The sequence below is a fragment of the Pollicipes pollicipes genome, unplaced genomic scaffold (genome assembly GCF_011947565.3).
Source record: "Pollicipes pollicipes isolate AB1234 unplaced genomic scaffold, Ppol_2.1 Scaffold_2555;HRSCAF=2994_pilon_pilon_pilon, whole genome shotgun sequence".
In the NCBI taxonomy this organism is placed as follows: domain Eukaryota; kingdom Metazoa; phylum Arthropoda; class Thecostraca; order Pollicipedomorpha; family Pollicipedidae; genus Pollicipes; species Pollicipes pollicipes.
In genome coordinates, this window is record NW_023596136.1 from 4,329,499 (window position 1) to 4,344,896 (window position 15,398).

The 15,398-nt window shown below is 49.9% G+C and overlaps 1 protein-coding gene across 1 annotated transcript; it reads left to right on the plus strand.

Moving 5' to 3' along the window:
* Positions 1–7,633: 7,633 nt before the first annotated feature.
* Positions 7,634–13,176, plus strand: LOC119111566 (putative E3 ubiquitin-protein ligase sinah). The gene is made up of 2 exons (XM_037235379.1): positions 7,634–7,970; positions 12,623–13,176. Exons 1-2 carry the CDS (start codon positions 7,698–7,700, stop codon positions 12,782–12,784), a joined length of 435 nt encoding a protein of 144 aa, XP_037091274.1. The 5' UTR covers positions 7,634–7,697; the 3' UTR covers positions 12,785–13,176.
* Positions 13,177–15,398: the final 2,222 nt, after the last annotated feature.

Consider the following 15,398-nt stretch of genomic DNA (forward strand, 5'->3'; position numbering starts at 1 on the left):
AAGAAAATGCCAGGTGGCAGCTAAATTATAGAGGGGACGAGATGACCTGTCAATAATGTTTTGAAAGGGAAAACATGACTAGCATGCATCCATGTGTAACTTGGTACAGACAAAATGACAATTGAAAATTCGAGATCCCTTCTCTATCCCGCCAGTAGTTACACAAATGGGAATGGAGATCTTCCTCTCACATCAGAGTCACAGTGAGATTGACCCGACCATATACAAACCAAACTGAACATTAAAAGCACAATCGGACAGAGTTACTTAGATATCACTGTGCATGACGCAGGTTCAATCATCTTCTGAGAGCACAAATAGTTTGCCGTTACAATTGAGGAATAGTTCAAGCCAACCTGACTAACTCGTTAGTCGTTATTTGCGTGCTCTTCAGCGGCCTGGCTATGACAAAAATGCGAAGGCCCCTATACACATTCAACGCGAGCACGCTAATCCACTATTTACGCCGGAAATGCGTCAATAGTGCGCCAGATTTGAGCCATTGTCAAATCTTCTCATTGATATCAGCTGTTTTGATATGTTCACAAACGTATCAAAATGCTCTTGAGGCCTGAGGAAATTGAAAGACTCTAGCCGCACCCGAATCGTGGCTGACCCAAGGCGGCTGGCCGCGGCATCTTGCGACGAACGTGATCAGTTTGCGACGTAGCGTTTTAAAGCGTCGCGCCATTTGAGACAGGTGGGCTTGATTGCTCGCCGCACGGTGATGCGTTGGGTTCAGCGCAAGGCTGTGGGCTGCTGTTGGTTGCGTTCCTGTCGTGAGAAGCTAAATGGCAAGGAGAAAGTAGCAAATCGTCAGCTTTTAAGGTAATGGCGTTAAAATGCCCTGCCGATCTAGGATTGTTGTTTGTGGATGCCTGAGCTGTGGCTTCAGAAGCAAACGGAGGTCGTTGGAGCGACGCATGTCACGGATTCATCCGGGGCTTCCTGCTGATGAGAGGAGCAACGGCTGTGAGGTAGGGGACTGAGCATCGCTGATGTAGGCCTCACATTCCCCGTTGCGCCTCAGACTTCGTGCACTGATCGGTGGATAGGGCTTAGATAAAACATTTTGAGTTGTCATATCGCATATAAAGCTAGATGAAGATGCTAGAGGTGTTCAAAAAATGTCGTTTGCATCTGTTGATACCAATGTTATGTGGGTTTTGCTCTTAATAATTGGGATGATATTAGAAAGTGCGACTTCTGCACAGGCCATCATGCCAAGATAATGGAGGTCGCCAACGCTTTCAGCTGATTATAAGATGACCTCGCGAAATCGATATTATACGATAATGACCTGATATTGTTTCAGGTGCTTGTAGAACCATGTCATCGGTAAATGTAGGACCAAAGGGTTGCAGTTTCGTAAAATGCGTAGGGGTTAGGGATGGAAGGGGAAGGGAGAGGGTGCCAGAAGAAAAATTGCTGAGCCTACCTCCGGAATTCACTTCAAACAGTTTTCTCCTCAGATTTGGCGCAATTTTATGCAACTGGCAGCAGGGGCTTAGTTCCTCAAGAACAGGTTTTTGGGTTGAACCCCGAAATTATAATAAGGAAAAAATAACGGACACAGATGATGGCTAAAATAGGAAACTGCATTCTGGTTAGGAGGTGCAATACCACCTCCCCTCTCGCCCCCCCCCCCCCCCCCCAATTGAATAAGAAACTACACGCATTTAGGCTGGTTATGTTAAGTATGCTTTTATCTGATGGCTATGTTAGGGTAGTCTGATCCTTCATCCAGTGTTTGATGGCCAGCATATAAAACTTTAGTGCAAATTAACTCCCGAAACAACAATGCTCATGGTTATGCCGCATTGTATTTAACCCGCCTTTGCTTTTTGTGGTTTGTTGCATTTCGGAATATATTGCAACGGTTTCTGAAAGATTAGACCCCAGGTGACATTTCAAAAGGTTCTTAATTTTTTCGGTGACAGAAAAGGCACTTTGCGCTCAGAATGAATCCAGGAGTGAACCCTGGATTAATTCTGAGCACAATTGTGTGCAAGTTCATGTGTTTTGAGCATATATTTATGATGGATGGCTCCGTCGATGGAACAGTATCGGCCCGCCGCGCGGGCCCCAGAATTGTCGGTTGCTGCCCGCCGCCCTCGCCGGCGGGGGATCGCCATGTGGTGTCCCTAAAAAAACGTCCTTTCTTAAAAACCAAAATTGCCGAAACTACGGCGGTCAACCTCAAAAACTGCCTCCCCTCAGATCTATCATAAACCGAAGTGCAATGAGTTTGCATGCACGTTGCTAAATTGCAGAAGGCCGTCACTGTTCACACAGCGCGGCATTTACGCCCAAATACGATACCCACACATGATGCCCAGGCACCATGTTACGCATGCATGCACGCATGCATGCTACGCTACCGCACCCATTCGGAGTGGCCGCCGCCGCTGCCTTCTTCTGTCTCTATATAGCACCCGGCTGCAGAGATAAGCGCGGTCGCGTGGCTTCCTGATATCGCATTTGCATGAATAATCGCTATCATGATCGATGTCCGCAGCTTAAGCTGCCAATAACCATGGTGACTGCATGTGTAATTGCCGATGGATGGGCCGCAGGGATGAGATGTCGCTCGGCACTACGGTAGGGCTTATGTAGTAGTCCCTGTGTTGTAGATACGTCCAGCATTCTGCGTGTCATGGTTGTGCGGTATCCCACTCAGGGATTATATATACTTCCGCGGACAGTGTGTTTATCCACAGATGGAATGAGCCCTGTTGAAGATTTCCACAAAACGCGTAATGCGAGGGACTAAAATCGATTGCCTAAATTGCAAAGAGGCAGAGGCAATTGCAGAGGATTTACCCGAAAACTTTTCCCCAAAATATGCAATTCATTGTCCTGGCATAATAACCTCGATCTGACTCGCGGCTTGAGAGCTTGAGAAGTTAAATGTGCGCGTGTATGTATGTATGTGTGTATGTACGTATGTATGTATGTATGTATGCATGTATGTTCGTGGGTGTGTTCGTAAGTATGTATGCAGGTATTCATGCATTCATGTAGATATATGTGCGTGCGTATGCATGTGTGAATACTATGTCGTACACATGTAAACATAATGTATGCATGCATATCGCGTACTGTTTGTATGCATGCATGCATGCGTTTATCACAGCCCACCACGCCAATGCGATTATCAGGTTACTTCGTCCCACGCTAAAGGACATGTGAATGTGAAAGACAGTACGCGCACATCAGTGGCAGTGGGAAAATCAAATACGAGACTATAACTGATGACGGCCTTCACCTACACCACGGCCATGTGGTCAAAGAGTATGTAAACGGTATGATAAACATGCGCATGATTTGTACATCAGTTAATTGTTATGAACTCCCGAGATCAATGTCAGGCTTCAACCTGTCCGATCTCGTGACAAACTTCGCGGCTTCCACCGAATTACATTCAGCCGGGGCGCTTTGGGGCTGACCGCGGCTCTCAGCGGGTGTGCTCCAACCAGGGCCCTCCAGGGCTGACCTGGAGCATTTCAGCCGGTGTGCTCCAGCCGGGGCGCTCCGGGGCTGACCTAGACCATCTCGGCTGGGGCACGTGGCTGGCCAATCAGCGCCGCCATGTGAATGCAGGCAGGGGGTCAAATTTGATCTTAAGCAAGTCCAATGGACGCTTGAAGCTGCTAACTCGTGCATCATAGCCGAGCTTATGCTCAAGGAAGAAGAGAGTAAAACTACAGTCCACAAGTCAGAGCAAAACCTGCATAGACAGCAACAGATCAGAGCAAGACCTGTAGAGACAGCAACAGATCAGAGCAAGACCTGCAGAGACAGCAACAGATCAGAGCAGGACCTCCGGAGACCTTAACAGGCCGGAGTAAGACCCCCGGAGACCGCAACAGGCCGGAACAAAACCTCCGGAGACTGCAGCATATTGGAGAAAGGCCTGAGACTGCAGCAGATCAGAACACGACCTTCTGTGGGGCTTTCGGCGGAACGTCCGTGATGGCTGCCGCACATGGCATGGAAACATAATCCGGCGATATTGTGAAGAAAAATTGCATTGGAGAGCCGTTATGCAGACGCTGATGAGATTTTATCAGGTATACTCTTCAGATCGGGCCACTTTGCGTCAACTCCATTCCAGACGTAAGCTGACAATTGCATCCAGTCACCCTCAGCCAGTCGGGCAGCATTGGGCAGGACATCATGTATCCAGTCACCCTCAGCCAGTCGGGCAGCATTGGGCAGGACATCATGTATTCAGTCACCCTCGGCCAGTCGGGCAGCATTGGACAGAACATTATGTATTCAGTCATCCTCAGCCAGTCGGGCAGCATTGGACAGAACATCATGCATTCAGTCACCCTCGGCCAGTCGGGCAGCATTGGGCAGGGCATCAGTGACGTTATACAGAACATCACTGCACCGTTATCCCCATCTGTAGTCCTTTGTCCGTACGGCACTTGCCGCGTGCCGCTCAAAGTCCTGTTTGTTAGTACAGCTCGAGGCCGTGGCTGCCCCTCCCCCGCCCCCCCCCCCCCCCCCCCCCCCCCCCCAAGTTATTCATAGTGCAGCGTATAGTGAACGGCTGCATCGTTCGATTCGGCTCATCGCCAGGTCTTCAGCTGGGTCGTTCGGTGTCATTCGATGCCATTGGTCTGTTCCGATGCGTTGCAGTCCACTGCTGATTTTTTCAAGTGACAGCTTGTTTTTATTTACGTAACCCGAACTGTCCTACAAGCGTGCATGATGTCAAAGTCGGAAGTACCCGTGGTACCGTGAACACCTCATGGCTGTAGCCACCGAGCCTGGCAGACAAGCTATGTGTGCCGCAGTACGCGCTGTCCTGGCGGTGGTCGGCTGGCGGGCGCGGCGACGGCCACGGCAGGCGCCGCTCGTGATCGGATGATCGGCGGCCCGGACGGACCCGGCGTCGGCCCCGAAGCTGGCCTTGGTGCCCCGCTGGACAGGAGCCAGCGCCGCTGCCCGCAGCCCGCCGCCCCCGGACGGCTCGTGCGCCACCGCAGCGTGCGCCGGCGGCTGGTATCGAACGGACGCCGGTGGAGCGGTCTTCTGCTCAACAAACCAGGTCCTTTTTATTGGTTGCCGATTTCCAGTGAAACCACGTCATCCCATCATTGTCAGAAAGACATTTAAGCAGACTGGTACCTTATTTGGCACAAATAAACATGTAGAAAGTATTTTAAGTTGTCATACATCTTTGGAAATGTCACCATATGTCCTGTTGCACGGCATACAGGCATCTGAATCACTGTATTAAAGTGCTCTGTCTTAGAAGTTACGTCCAATGTTATGGAAGTTTTGGTCGCTGATGATTCTAGTCAACAGCTCTTCATCTGAGGCGCGCTGGTAAAGCAATGATCTCTTTCCCCCGTTTTCCGGGACTAGTCTGGGATGAAATGAAGGAAGTATTTCAATTTTAGGACCAATAGAGAGGCCAGCTGAGCAGATGACAAACATGATTAATGCACATCTTAACATTTGATATGTACAGGAAACACTAGTAATACTATATTGCGTTGTTGATGACAATAGGGCTATACTGACGAACACAAGAATGCAATATCTTGATGCTGTTATTCGTGATAAACCGATATCCGTTGGAAAGCACGAAACTGTTACTGCATATCTGCTTTGTTTTGGCAGTAATTAAGCATCCACCACTCAAGTTGAAATAAAGGCGTGGTCGTGACGAGGCTGTACCAATATCGCACCGAACCTTTCTCTTCTCCCCAGTGGGCTGAACAAGCGTGCACATAGCCATGGCATTTGGACTTTCAGCTATGAACGATATCCGGGTGTCGTTGTGTACAAGCATGCCACCCTGACTAAATAACTTTTGCTGTCCGTCCGATATAGACATGTTGCCGAAATGTCAACGCATCTATGCCTCCATTCTGCTTTTTCTCCGAAGAATAAGGCTATTACTATTGTGCTGTCTATTCAGTTGCTTGTTGTCATCGACAACACCGGCATATGCATTTCCTTTCTGATTCTGTTGCTACGACAGACGCATTACCATACATGTGTAGTAATCGATAGAGAACAACAAGGGAATCTTTGTTGTCTGCGCACGTTGCCACTCAGTCATTCTCTAGTTGGAGGGAAAACTGTTTTAGAAGTCTGCAGGAGTTCCATGCGTTGCAGAAAGCTTCTTAAGGCATTAAACAGATCCGTTGGGAGGACTTTGACCGCCTTGGCGATTTGCTTCGTCTTTCGACGACGATGTGATGTAGTAGGTTTTAACTTCGGTTCCAGGGTTATGCTCTAGTAGGCTTCCATAGCGGTTCCAGCGATTTAGTAGGTTTCAGTGGCAGTTCCGGAAAGGACGCGGAGGCATAGTCGACTGCACATTTTTGTAATCCGATAATCGATTGGGAACGGATCGACTGTTAACGAAGGGAGGCCAGATGTGTCCAGGTGATGATCGGTATTCCATTGAATGCTACAAGAATGACGGGATGACAGGGCGTGCGTCACAGCTGCAGCTGCGGCAGCTGAACCCTGGGCGTGAGGTGGATATTAGAGCTGAGCATTCGGCCGTCACGCCAGTATACATTGGCATATGAATGTCGTTCATGGCTGCAAATTTAAAGTAGGTTATCGCAACTGGTTTGCTAAAGGTAGAACTGCACATTTATATGGGGTTTGAACTGAAATAGCCATCTTCAGGACCTTTCAGTGTTGTTCACAATCCCGCCCTTCTGAAGACTTCAGCCAATCTAGTTTTTGACCTACATGCACGCAAAAATGGTGAAAGGCATAACGGAGAGTATTTCAAACTCACCTTGGCATTCATGACGTCAAAATAACGTCATTCAAATCCTGCCACCCCTTAACCCATGCGGCGGTCAAGGCCATAACAAATATAACGTCGAGGCACTCATAAAGGGCGTTGGTGGACGCTATTTCCAGACGTAACGGCCGTCAGTTCACTCTCAACCAATGTTGTGCAAAGTACAATGACGTAACCAAGCCATGGCGCATTGAGCATAGCTACTGAACATTAAATTGAGATGACTAGAGCGGTCTTTTCCACTTCACTAGTATACCGATAATTATAAGCGAACTTGTCTCATCATATCTGATGCTTGCTTCAGTATCTTCGAGCGTAAAACATTCGTTTGAGACCTGAGTGGAATGCGACCATCCCCGCAAGGTTAATGCTCCATTAGGAAGTACAAAGCTTTTTACTAGCACAACCGACACACTAGTTTCCCTTTTTATGGGGCAAGTGGGTGTGACTCAAGGTGCCTGGTACATTATTTGTGATAATGACAAAGGCTCAGTGTCCGATGCGTGGATTTGTGATGCTGGCTGAACGAGGCTTTATTCTCGGCTATCAAGCCAATCCAAAATTTAAGTCAGACATGATCAAAATGCCCCCGGCTCTATCTAGGAAATTGTATTTACATCATGATGGGTGTGCACACGCCCCAATGGTTGGTCACCACGGGCAGCGCAAACCAGAAAACGACTTTAGGTAAAACTCGGCCTTACAGACAATCCACCGTTTCTGCGCACGGCAAAGAAAGGGCTTCGTCGCAATAACTAGTGGACGACCTGTTCTGTTGCAGGTCTCGGCAGATGTGACCACGCTGCAAGTCATCAGTTAGACCAGCCGCGGCCGCTGCTCTGCCCTGGCAAGGTGGTCCACGTTAGTGTGCGGGGCGTCACGCGGCCCGGTGTCCAGGGAATTCGGGATGTCCAAGAACGGCGTGCTGGCAAAGGAGCCTGTCTCGGACGGAGCGGTGGACTACCAGAGACTCATCCAGCTGTTCGAATGTCCTGTGTGCCACGAGTACATGAGGCCACCCATACACCAGTGCAAGAAAGGACACGTTATCTGCCAGAAATGCCGACCCAAGGTTAAGGGCATCTGTCCGTTGTGTAAGCAGCTGGTCGCCAATCAGACCAATCTTATGATGGAGAAGATCAGCACTCTCATCAAGTTTCCATGCGTCTACGCGCCGAAGGTAAGCATAGCATGGGTTTATGGACATGGTCGTCGCGTTGACGTCGTTACCAAGCAATCTTGGCAGCGTCTTCTCTGGGAAAACCTGTCGCCATCTGTTAGTCCGTGAGCTTCGTCCCGAGCGATCGTCCGCTTCATGCCAACTTTTTGTTATGACCTTTCGGAAAGGTCATGCTAAACTCAGCCAACTACATTGGCTGCTAAGTGTCACCGGCCTAATTCCCTGCAGGGCAGCGCGGGGAGTTTGAGAAATTACTTTGAATCAGACGAAATGCCGTGGCTGGAGAAATTACATCGAATCAGACGAAATGTCACGGCCCAGTGTGACCCATTGCATGATTAAACCAGAACGCCACGGACTTGGATGAAGTGGTCATTCACCTTGAGGACTAACCACCGCGCCATGGCTGCCTGGTAGCACAGTTTTTGCTCTTGGAACGGGATCCCTGACTACGTCTACGAAGTAGCAACGTGCGAGTGAGGAGACACGTATATGAGCGCATACTTGTCGCCGGCTCAGACGAACGGCTCTCTTTACCACTTTACAGCCGTTTCCAGTGGGCTTTAACGCTGAGTCACGACTCGACAACTCCGCGGTGCTGGTGCGGCTGTGGTCTGTGCTCCCCACGCGCCCGCCAGGTCCCTTCCGCTGCACGGCCAGCGGCCAGCGCTGCGTCATGTGCCGGTCCCAGGGCTACCGTGCTGTACTCCCATGGCGCCAGTTTGTTTTCAGAAGCGCCAGCAGCGGCGATACGACCGAGAATTGGCAAGCAGCTCCGATATAACCCTCAGGTGGTGCCGGCTCTAAGGGGAGCGACGCCGCCTGTCTGCGAGTCCGGTCTAGACACACACTCCGTCTTGTTCGAGGAGATGAGCCTCGTGCCCCCCCCCCCCCCCTCCCCCCTCCCGAGCCTTCTCACGGGGTCGTCCCGTCAGCATTGGCCAGGCGGCGCACGTGTTGGGCACGCTCTTGGGGCAGCGTGGAGCGGACGTTCATGGCGCCAAATGTGTGACCCGCATTTGCCGGGTCCTTGGAGCACCGGCGTTTTGTTTGTCACGCCATTTGTCATCGCTGACGGACCGTGCACGTGATAGGTCGGTGTTTTCAAATGGCGTGTGTGGCCCGACAGCTGGTGCATTGCCGGCATTCTGGTCTAAAACTGACTCAGTGGAACAAACGACGCTGGCCGCCAGCGTGCCCACCGGGCCACCACCGCAAGCTGAGCACGAATCACTCTCACCATGTCTTGCTGCATACGTGTAGCATGCAGCGCTTCTTTTATTGATAACAAGATACGCAGTAACGCCAGTGTAATCCACTTCATTTAAGCATGGAAAACAACGTTTTGGTTCTGTTGGCAGAATGTTAGATGCCTCATCGTGTTCAATGGGGCGACTGAGCGCACGTGTCACGCTTGCTCTGCCTATATCCCAAGACCTTCAGACTACAGATGAGGGAGAGTAGCGGGCTTAAAAGTGAAGCGAGTCGTGCGGACGGTTGGCGGTCTTGGTGACCGTCCGGTGCTCCCTCTAAGTGCGGTGGCAACCCGAGGCCCAACCATCGCGAAATAGCGATCGACTGAAGGTCCTATTTCCGTAATATCAGGGGAGAATATCTGCCCTCTTGCGTTATGAAGCACAAACAAATGTTATTCGGAAGGAACTGAACGGCGACCAAGCCTGTTGACAACCTCGTGCTCCGAGTCCATGGCACCGATCAACATCAAATCTTACCGATCGATGCCCCGAAGTCGATAACCTTTTCCTTTCCGAACATAGTGACTTTGGGTCGGGTCAAAGGTTACCAAACCCGATCAAAGCCACCAAAATTAGCTCCAGACAACTCTATGCTCCGAGCTTATGGGACCGACCAGTATGAAACCTTCTCCAATCGATGCGCCGTAGTCGATACCTCATCGCGCCCCAGGTGAAGATTTCATGCTGATCGGTGCGTGGGGTTGCCTTCAGCCAGATTTTGTGGTTTGGACGTTTTCGGAAACCTTTGATCGGACTGAAGATCACCATTTTCAGGAAAGAATGGGGTTTCGACCATCGCGCATCGTTTGGTGAAGGTTCCATGTTAATCGGTCCCATATGCTCGGAGCATGGGGTTGTCTGCAACCTATTTCCCTTTTTTGGTGAACTTTGGCCTGAACCAAGGTCACCATGCTCTGTAACCATCTGGGTAGGTTATCAACCAAGCGGCATCAATTGGTGGAGTTTTGATGTCGGTTGGCGTTATGGGCTCGGCGAATGGGGCTGTCAACAGGTTTGGTTGTCCGCTTAGTCTTTCCCGCGCAATTCGTGGTGGAATTTTGCATACCTTGCACAACGTTGGTTGATAGCCAACTGACGGCCGTTATATCTCGGAGTCGTGTTCACGAACGCAAGATACGAAAGAATCGACAATTACTTTTTTACCTTGAACGCGTGGACAGTGAAATGACAGAATTTCACTGGCATTATTATGGCGTCATTGACACCCGGGTAACCTTGAAATAGTCGGCACGAAATAGTCTGCTAATCTTTGGGGGCATGTAGTTCAGAAATCAAAGGATTTTGCGTGTTAACAAGGGTAGGGCTGTGCACTGCAGCAAATGATCTTTAAGATGGCTATTACAGTGTAAAACCCCATGCAAATGCGGAACAATCACTGTAAAGAGCACATCATGGAAAAGCGTGCCTTGGCTGGCAATAAAGACCAAAGTATCAAACGTGCTCGGATTGAATATAATGATGTAAAGACCAAGGCTCAAATGCAGACGCATGGGTACCAAACTGAGTATGAAACAGAGACCGATGTCTCGCAATATTGGCTCATTTGCTATGTTTGGTGTAGGTTATTCAGCTGCATTAGCGAGAAACATTAGTCACATAGATAAGACAGTAGTATTAGCCTTATCCCTCGGAAAAACCAGAAGAGCAGAGGTGTAATTAGATTTCAACTAACTTAAATATATGATATAATTACTATGCAATATATATATATATATATATATATATATATATATATATATATATATATATATATATATATATATATGTATTGATGTACTAAAATAATCTAACTATTTCTACATTCTCCTAGTTTTTTTTTCGAGGAATGAGGCTAATACTACTGTCTTCGCTATGTTTGGTGCCTTAGTAATGCATATCTGGATTCCAAGCGGTTTTTCAAGCTAACCTCATTCTTTGACTCGATTCCTTCGCAACTACCGGTTCCTGCACACTTTTTTCTACTCACTTGTGATCGATTTTCACACGTTGTTTTCTTGTGTATTTCTTCGTTGCCATATTGGAATCACTTCACCCCGCACCTTTCTGAAACAATACCAATTAGTTTATGGCCGTTTATTGACGACGCGATCATAGATAAGACAGAAGTAATAGCCTAATTCCTCGCAGGAAAACAGGAAAATGGAGATAAAGGTCTTTCCTGGTTTTCCTCCCAGGAATAAGGTTATTACCACTGTCTTAGTATGCATAGTGTGCATAATGTTTCTCACAGGTTCACTTAACAGCTTTAGACTTAATCACCTTTTTGGGGGGATCGGGTTCGCAAGTCTTGTGAACACGCCAGAGCACCAAATAAACCTTTGCGACGTGACTGTCTTTGCCGTGGGTACGCATTTCAGCACATGGGATACATGTAAGTCATAGAAGTGAACGCCAATGGCAAAAACAGACTGCAGCTCCATGATGATGCAGGCTGATATTAGTTCCTAGAATGGAGCCGTTTTTCGCAACGACTGATTGATCAGTTGTCACGAGGTACAATACCCATGTTCCAGGAGGCAATCGGAACATTACAAACGCAAGGAAATTACTACACTCCATCTTGAAGTGCGTCATCGTTTCCAACGAGTAATTTTCCCCGGCTATATGCTGATGGGCTGCGTGGACACCCGGAACGGTGCTCGCTTGCTTACCGTTCCTTCCGCACAGCTACATGTTATTTATCGAGGACCACAGTCCAGCGCTGTTTCTTGTATAGAAGTATGCCACGGGCGCAGCGTTGAGTGGCAGATGATACAAATTTGCCAACGTAGCATGACTACCAAACGTCCACTGAAATGATTTGAATAGAAAATTATTTGTTCACCAGGACTTAGTGGTATGAGCGCTGCTTCACCACGCGTTCGAGGCTCCTGAAGGACACAATGACCGATCAGGGCCTCCGATCAAACGATGTCCTTTATGACCACTCGGCTGTGTCTGTCATATGTGCTGTCGCTCTGTATGTGAGGTCTGCGTCTGCTGTCGTCTCTCCACGCCGCAAATCTCTAGTGTGAGGTGTCGGCGTGAGAGCGCTCGGGGTTGCGCTGACGGTGTCGTGGTGTCGGCGTGAGAGCGCTCGGGGTTGCGCTGACGGTGTCGTGGTGTCGGCGTGAGAGCGCTCGGGGTTGCACTGACGGTGTCGTGGTGTCGGCGTGAGAGCGCTCTGGGTTGCACTGACGGTGTCGTGGTGTCGGGCGTGAGAGCGCTCGGGGTTGCACTGACGGTGTCGTGGTGTCGGCGTGAGAGCGCTCGGGGCTGCACTGACGGTGTCGTGGTGTCGGCGTGAGAGCGCTCGGGGCTGCACTGACAGTGTCGTGGCGTCGGCGTGAACACGTCCGGGGCCTCACTGACGGGACGTCACGTCCTGCTCTGCAGGGCTGCGACGAGCTGGTGCCGCTGCGCGAGAAGAGCCACCACGAGACCACGTGCGCCCGCCGACCGGTGCACTGCGAGTACGCGCGCCGCGGCTGCGGCGCCCTGCTTCCGCTGCGGGATATGACCGGACACGTGCGGCAGTGTCACTTCCGGCCGGCCTGAGCACGCCGCGCGCCACACTCGAAGTCACGCCCGTTCCTGTGTGTCGCTACGAACAGTCGAAAGCCTGGGTATGGCAGACATCTGTCCGGCCCGAAGCCCGGTTGCTATGTACGTCCAAGGTCAGAATCGTGCTGAAGATCATGAGACTCGTCCAAAGTCTCGAGGCGCATCCAGGCTTGTGAGACTCGTCTTGTGCCACGAGACGTTCTGGTGTGTCAGGTTGTGAACTGAAGTGTAACAGAATGTCACCGACCGGCATGTCGAGGCTTCCGCCAGAGCCTGCTTCGAGAGCAAAACCGTACATCTGGGCGCATTTTAGTCTCGGCTGAACAAACCAGACACTTAGGAATGCCAGTGTGTCTCCATGTTCCGGTGTCCTTCATGAGTGATGTTGCTGACCGGTTTTGATAGATTTGTGCTTACTGGGACTTCAATATATGCACACATTTTACGTCTCACCATGACACAAGACTCACTCACAGGAAAGTCGGAAGTGCCAAGTATGAGAACTAAAATTGATTGTCTCGGTCGAGAAAATTTGGAGCTACCGTGCATGCATCATTGCACGCTCTTGTCCCCAACGACAGGTGAAAGTACGCTTTTGCGTTTTGAGCACGATTAAAAAGGCATCTGTGCATCCACGTGTTTCGGGAGTCCATGCTCACGTCCGATGTCATCCCGTCATGTTCTACAGCGATATCGGACAGGATGCAGTGCGAACGCAATAAGCGATGACTATTCCGTGTCTCTGACGCAATATCGAGTTTCTTGTGATTTGAGACTCGTGACGGCTGCCATCATCAGCGTGGAAATAGTAAGAGCCGAGTGAAATTAATTCAAGCCAAAGTCCATAACCAGCCATTACACAATCGACATATTCGCAGATATCATGCAGCGTAGATCTACAGGAACAACGTGCGGCGATGTTTTGCTGAAGACTGCATGGGAATAGCAAGGATGGAGCCCGAAATCCGCTTCGAAAACAGATCTTTTGAAAAACACGAAACACATCAACAGGGACGACACTCCTGAGGAATTTACACGACCAGCCGGGCTGAAAAACGAAGTTGAAGAAATGCACGAAATGAGTCATTCATTCATCCAGTCATTGTCACTTTGCCATCTGAGGGCCACGGCTGAGCCTCCTTATATCATGCGCCTCTTTCTTTCATACTTTTGTCCTGTCCCACCAGGAATATGTCGAGCTTGGTGGTGTCGTCACCGTGGGGTCGCCGTCCTGGATGAGCCCGGCCATACTCTGCCGCAACCCAACATAATTTTGCAAAAAAAATCGCGCTTGACGTCGCCGGGTGCCCCTTTATGGAGCGTCAGCGGTGCTCAGGGGCCATAACGCAGTCGAAATTAGAACCGGGTTTTTTTGCTTGGGAACCGCAAATCCTTAAGCATGCCCGAGGTGGTGCGTATGGGATTTGAAGTTAGATCGCCGATGCGACCCCCACAGACCATCATGCGATTGCGTCCGCCACACACCCGCACTTATTAGATCCCTGCTGCGACGCCCGCAGACCATCATGCCATTACGTCCGCCACACACCCGCACTTATTAGATCCCTGATGCGACGCCCGAAGGCCATCATGCGATTACGTCCGCCACCACACCCGTACTTATTAGATCCCTGATGCGACGCCCGCAGACCATCATGCGATTACGTCCGCCACACACCCGCACTTATTAGCTCCCTGATGCGACGCCCGAAGGCCATCATGCGATTACGTCCGCCACACACTTTTATACCAAACCAAACTCGTTGTGCGCGGTTCCTAGGGCCTGACCTGTACCTCCCATCCACAGTACGCTGTGCTCGTAAGTCATAGCCGACGAGCTGGGATTCCTGGCACATCCCGTCTCGCTGAAAATCCCACGTAAATGTGAAGCAATCCCTTTAGAGCAAGCAGAACGCCATGTGTAAATAGGAGTTATGACCGACTCGAATGCCCTTTTGGTTCATTTCGTGGATCAAGATAGCAATAGATAGCAATAGCCTCGTCGATCAAGATAGCAAAAAAGATAGCAATTTTTCGAATGCCTTTCAGGTATACTTGAAACTGAAAACGATAGATGCGCTCCATTCGCCACCTCATGTGCGTCGTGGGCACAAGAGCCGCTGGCGAGATCGGAATAGAGCGAGAACCTCCAGTCGTGAGCTGCGGTCATTTAAATAATTTCACTGATCTTAGTGACAGTTTGGCTTACGGTTTATAGTTCTTCGTCACAGGTTGGCAAGGGCGCTGCTACATTTGAACTGCACACTCTGGGTTACCAGCTGGTTGGAAGTCGTTGCTGGTAACATAAGTGAAATACGAGAGCAGTGTGCGAAACGTGGCAATTGATTTTTTTTCACGCAGGGTACGAAAACACTGCCACTGAACTAAGACAAGTCTTGTCTTCTGTGTCTCAAGTTCCTACTTTCCGATTTGTCATTGATACCGGCTGCAATTCACCCGTCTCGCATTGTTGATGGTTGCGACGAGAACAGACCAGGGCCAACCGCTTTCATAAACGGTGTGGAGGATTAACGCACCGCACAGAGTATGCAGATACGCTCTGTGAGGAGGTGGCCTGGTTCTGTGAGGAAGTAGGCATCAGGGACGC